Genomic DNA, 6,521 nt, shown 5'->3' with positions numbered 1-6,521 from the left:
ACCTTTCCCAAAAGTTCAAACCCTACGCAAACTGTAGTCTCGACAAAATTTTAACGATAATTTGATTCTATCAGAATTAATCGATTTTATGAGTTCAGTACAGATGAACGCTAAAAAAGGTTGATTTAAAAGTAAGCTCGGAAGGAAATTTCAAACAAAACGAAAGGACTAAGTTTATGTTTGTTAACCTTCGTGTAGCCGCTCTGCAATTAGTCAATGCTACCTACCAACACACCCTGCTGGGTTTGTTTACCTACTCATTAAATTTTCACTATTGTCAGAAAGTGAACTTGGGTTAAAATACTTTTTCAAACTTCATTAAATCAGTATGCAAACATGTCATTTAAGTTAATTCCATGTTCATTATATCAGATAAGAAAAATTTATTATCAAATATAAAAAAAAACTTTTTCTTTACTTTAAAGCAATAATTTTCGTATTGTTTGAAAGGACCTTTTTTGGGTTCCACATGAGATAAAAAACATTAACTAGAGTTGTTAAATTAATTTGATATCTACATCATTTCTAAAAAAATTTTTATAATAAATCTACATTTATAACTAACTGTGTTCAGTATTTTTAATTTGAAAATGTGTGTTTGTATAGATATAATTTTTTATAGATATAAACTTTTATATCCATATAATTTTTTATATAATTATTCTTTTAAAATTTTTTCCACAATTTTTAGTGCTGTTAGCTCTCACTTTTTTGTGTTTTATTTTCTATTTTTTTTATGCATCTATCTACGTTTTGATGTGCTGTTATTTAGTAATTTGTGGTTTAAAAGTATTGTAAATAAATAATAGAAAATTGTTTTGGCCCAAGAAACTATTAAGAAAAACAACGCTTAATCCAAAATATATTAAATTATCAAATTAATATAAAATGTTGACATAATATTAAAATCCATATTCAATGTGAGTTCAATGGTATCATCATATATTCGTTTTTTGTCAACTAAATAGATTCAACTTTTGAGCTAAAAAAGTGCTTAAATCCAGCGTCGTTAAATATGTTAATATTTTATCATTTTTGATAAGAGACTTTAAATTTTTGTCCTAAAATTCGAAATCGCATGATTCCATTGAAGACTTAGCTTCTACTTAAGCAAAAATATTATAAAAATTTTCTCTTCTACATTTCTAATAAAGGTACTTATTAAGAATAAAAATAGGTGTATGTGGTTACGACTACTATCTAACATATGGATAAAATTTAAATCAATTAAAATTTTTAACTTGTTTTAATAACTCAATTAATCTGAGATGCAAAGTCATAAGAATTATATGATAAAAATTAAAATCAACATATACATTAAACTAGAAATCTTCATGGGTTAATAAGAAGGAAAATTTCCATCTAAAAACAAACAATATTTTTTTGTCCATATTTCTTAAATCTCAAGTTCATTCTATCCATAATCAGCACCAGTCGGAAAAAAAGAAGGATTATATCTAGAGAGTAAATCAAAATAATCTCCAGCTATTTGAATTTCATATAAATAATGTCTAAATTGTCAATATTTAATTTATTTAATTAAAATTAAGTAGATAATTATTGAGCATTTTTTTTTTTTGCTTTTCAAACAACAATATGAGGTAAATATTTTTTATATATCCTTTAAAAGTTTTTTTTAAAAAATGTCACACCACAAACTATGTAATTTTATACCCGAAAGACGAAAAACAATTAATACACTGTTTATATCATACCAGTATTGAGAAATCTTTTCAGTTCTTAAGTTATGTTATCTTATATGCCTACAAAATATTTATTCCAAAATATTCTAAAAGATAGATAGGTTTACACTTTGCACTAAATGGTTCTATATATATTATATTTGGTTGTCTTTAAACTATTATTGAGAAACTAATAAATTCTTTAATCTGGTATAGCCCCATATTTCAGACCATATTATTGTTAGTACATAATTTTGCATACAGAATTATGAAATTCTTTGTCTATTCATTCATTTTGGCATCACAGTCCATGATGTACCATTGTCTTCTCTACAATTCGCCTCCATTCTTCTCTGCATTTCGCTTTCTTTCTGTATTGTGTTATTCTCATCGTTCGTATGTTGTCTTCTACATCTTGTAACCGTCTTCATCGCGGTCTTCCTCTTTTTCTACTCCCCACTGGCTTTGTCTCGAAAATTTTCTTAGTCATTCTTTTGTTACTCATTCGTAGGACGTGTCCATATCAGCGCAACCTTTGAGCTTTTATGTATCGTGTTATAGTTTCACCTTCGTTCAAGACATTCAATTCGTCGTTATACCGTATATGTACCGTCTTCTAAGCACATCGGGCCAAATATTTTCCTGAGTACTTTTCTTTCGAATCTCAGTAGCAGGTTGTTGTTGGTAGATTTAAGGACCCATGTTTCGTAGCAGTTGGTAAGAACTGGTTTAATGACAGTTTTATATATGCACAACTTTTGTTTCTTTGATAGTAACGTTGATTTCATAAGCAAAATATGGGCAAACTATGCTGTTAGCTGTTTGAATACGATCTTATATTGCAAGGGTCGCAACTTTACTTGTGCTGAGAACTACGCCCAGATATTTAAACTCGTTTATAGACTCGAAATTGTAACTGCCTATTCTGATGTGGCTATCTTGTGGAAATGTCATGTATTTAGTTTTTTCTTCGTTTATTCTAAGACCTGTTTGCTTTGTAGCTTGTTCTACTTGATCTATTTCGTTGATAGCTACATGTAGAGCCAGATTGAACAGGTGCGTCGATAAAGAATGTATTTTCTGTTGAACTTATCGAAGGCTTGTTTAAAGTTTATAAATAAACAATGTATGTTAATGTTGAACTCCAAACATTTCTCGAAAATCTGTGACAACGAAACATTGGTCTGTTGTTGAGCGACCGGTTCTATAACCACATTGATAATCGAAAATATTTTATAGGAAACATTAAGAAGAGATATACCTCTGTAGTTAGCACAGCTCGTTTTGTCGCCTTTTTTATAGGAACTATTTAAAGTATTAATTCATGTATCAGCTTGTGAAGCTCTTCTCCGGCGTATTTGATCAGTTCAGCATTTATAAAATCTTCTCCCCACGATTTAAAGTTTTTTAACTTCTCTATTGCTCGTTCTGTGTACCCAAATATAGGTTCCTCTAGCATATTTTCTACTGTCCATACGGTATCACTAGGGGCTTCGACTTCATTGCTATTCAACAGATCGCTGAAATGGTGTTTCCAAATATTTAAAACTTCTTTTCTATCACTGATCAATTCACCATTTTATTTTTACAAGCTGTCAAGTGCGGTTGGAATATGCGCAATTGTTTTCATATTCTGCGGCACATTGATCTTGTTTGAATTGTTTGAAAATTTTGTTCAATGCTTTCTAGTTCTTTTCTAAGAAAATCTTTTTTCGTATTCTTTTTTAGCTTCTTTTCTTTTTTCTTGATATTTAAGCAAATTCTGTCGGGTGCCATTTTTAATGTATATTTTTCTAGCATCGTTTTTTGCTTTGATAATCTCTCTGCATTCTGAATCAAACCATTCATTGGTGGAGTGAGTTTTTTGGCCAATAGTTTTGTTTGCTGCGCTATTTACGGTCGGTTTAATGCCCTGTTAGCTTACTGTTTCGTCTGATTCTCTTATCGTTTCTTTATTTTCTTCTAGTTTGTTCTCAATTTTTTCTTGGTAAGCGGCTCTTGCAGATTCGTTTGTTATGGTGGCCTCGACGTTCCAATGTTTCTTATTGTATTTTTTGCGATTTTAGCTAATATCCTTTGACGAATACACGCAACAACCATATAGTGATCTGAGTCACATTTTGCACCCCGGTAAGATCGTGCGTCAATAACTGAAGACATATTTCTCTTATCTACTAATATGTGATCAATTTGATTGGTATCATTTTTTCCTGGTATTCTCCAGGTTTGCTTATGTCTACGCTTGTGCTGAAAAGATGTACTACTTATAAATAGTCCTGGGGATTCGGCAAAGTTACATAAACATAAACATTCTTTATCTATAAATATAATTATTTTTTGCTTGATTTACTTTCCTATGGCTTGAACCGTAATATATGCTCAAAAACAAAAATAAAACTTGATTTATTTATACAATAAAATTAAATTATTATACAATAATAAAACAATATTTTGTATAAATTATTTTTGATATAAGTAATATAATGTTAATATATTTCTGTTCTTTTTATAGGTTACGTTACATGCTCAAAATGGCCTTAGCCGTCTCCTTACGGCGTGCTCTTCTAATGCTACTGTCAGTAACTGTTTTTATACTTATGGTTTTATATTGGAACCAAGACGTTATAAAACCGCAAACTTTTTCAAACATCTTAGAGAAATCAATGAGAACTCATGTTGACTTTCATGAATTTCCTTTGTAAGTATTGGACTTAAAAAACTAAATAATTAAAAATAAAACTAAATTTTAATTTTTGTATTATCAATAACTTCTATTCGAAATATAATTATAGGTTTAGTAAAAAGAAATCCATTATTTTTGCATATATTGAAGGCTTATTTACTATGGTTAAAATAATCTGATTTAGTTCAAATATGCGCTGCTTTGTTCCATAACTTGTTGTCATTTTGAAGGTAATTTCATTATTCCTCTCTAATATAAATCGTCGTCCCTGTTGACAAAAAATTGAGAGTGTCGATTTTTACAAGCCTGCTTGAAGCGTATTTTTCATCAGAAAAATCGTCTATGGGCAGGGGCACGAACAGATAGTAATCACTTGGTGTCAGGTTGGAATTATAAGGTGAATTCATAAGAACTTCCCAACCAAGCTCCCGAAATTTGGCGAGTCATAATCAATGTATGTAGCCTGGCGTTATCCTAATTGAACACAATTCCTTTAATATTGTCCAAATTTGGCCTCTCTGTCCGTCAATCATGACTTGGCCACCGTTGCTACCGACTCATCGCGATTCGATCACGAACGTTTTTGCTTGACGTTGTCATAAGTGATCAAATTTTTATCACGAGTTCCCAAACGCTTCAGAAAAACTACAATAACTTCAAGAGACTTTTTTCAGTTTGTCTGTCAAAGTTTCCTTACTAGAATAATCTGCTAAAATTTCTTCATTCACTTTTTTATTCTATTACACATAAAACTGATTAATATCTACACTATGGCTCACCCCTACTTAATGAGTGTTATGTTGAGTATTAATTTTAATTTCAGCATTGCACATGTGTTAGCATTAATTGCTGGTAATGGCGCATATTTAGTAGTAAAATGTTAACGAGTTCTGTATGTAATCATTACTTCTTCATTATTTCATTACTTTATAACTAAGAATTTTGTATACTCTAATACTTAAATAAATGAATTCATTTCTTTACTCCTCGGACTATAACCAATTTGAGTTGTTACATATTTCTCATTTTATTATCTAAATATATAGACTATGATCTAAGGTCTTAGACACTAAATTCGGTACAGACTAATAATTTCCAGTAGAACATGTATAAATTTTAATATTACTTAAACTCTTTTCTTTGCCATATAACATATCCAATGCCAGTTTAATCATATTTATTATTATTGCCTCCATATTATTGACATTCGGTACCTCATATTATTTGTATGAAACACGCAATGAAGAATGTTTGAACTTCTGGTTCAATGTAATATTATTTTATATACAAGTTTTTAATTCCATTGTGGTTCTTTGTTTTTTCTCTTCATAATATTATTTTTAATAATAATGAATTCTTCGGTTATAATACAATAATATTATTTTCTTTTTACCTACATTTAGACCAACAGAAAAAATGTGGACATACAAATGTGAAGGGGACAGATGTGTGCGTTACCATTACTTCACAGTTGGAAATGGAGAAAAGCGTGTTCCATTTACAACATGTGCAATGACTTGTAGCGATATTAACATATGGCCACATCCAACAATTAAAACTGGAATTAGTTCAAAATCATTAAAATTCTCAGTTGAGGTTGTAAGACTGCATCTGGACACGCCATTTGTTGGTGTGCAAAATCTCTTCAGAGAAGTGTTTGCATTATTTTTAAAAGACTTACGACATATTCAGAGACTGGAATATCAAGATTCCGACACAACAACAAGCGATGATGATCCTAACGTTGTTGCACAGCGACATAGGCGGCATCAAATCGACATGGACAGAGTTCTAATGAAGAAAAAAGCTGAAAATATAGCCACTGCCGCTATTCTCTCAAATGCGTTTAACTTACGAAAACACTGTGATATTGATGACCTAAAGATAAACGTATCTATACGTAAATTTCCAGATATTAATTTAAATTTTGAAACCGATGAGAGCTATCAGCTTCACACAAGTTGTAAGTAAATAATTATATATTTCGTATATATCTGTGATATATTCTAATATTCTTGTTCTCATGCAATTTAGTGGAAAAACGTCAATTGAATGTGCACATCACTGCCAATTCATTTTTTGGTGCACGTCACGGACTTTCTAGTTTACAACAGCTTATATGGTATGACGATGAAGATGACCTCCTTCGTATACTC

General features: G+C 30.4%; 1 protein-coding gene across 1 annotated transcript; it reads left to right on the top strand.

Moving 5' to 3' along the window:
* Nucleotides 1-1,596: 1,596 nt before the first annotated feature.
* LOC119674603 (probable beta-hexosaminidase fdl) lies at nucleotides 1,597-6,521 on the top strand (the record flags this gene model as incomplete). The annotated part of the gene is made up of 4 exons (XM_038085748.1): nucleotides 1,597-1,601; nucleotides 4,195-4,380; nucleotides 5,769-6,328; nucleotides 6,400-6,521. Coding segments are annotated over exons 1-4 (873 nt in total), but the record flags the coding sequence as incomplete, so codon positions are not given.

This window comes from Teleopsis dalmanni, chromosome 2 (assembly GCF_002237135.1).
Source record: "Teleopsis dalmanni isolate 2A chromosome 2, ASM223713v2, whole genome shotgun sequence".
NCBI lineage: Eukaryota > Metazoa > Arthropoda > Insecta > Diptera > Diopsidae > Teleopsis > Teleopsis dalmanni.
This window is presented reverse-complemented; position numbering and strand designations above follow the sequence as displayed.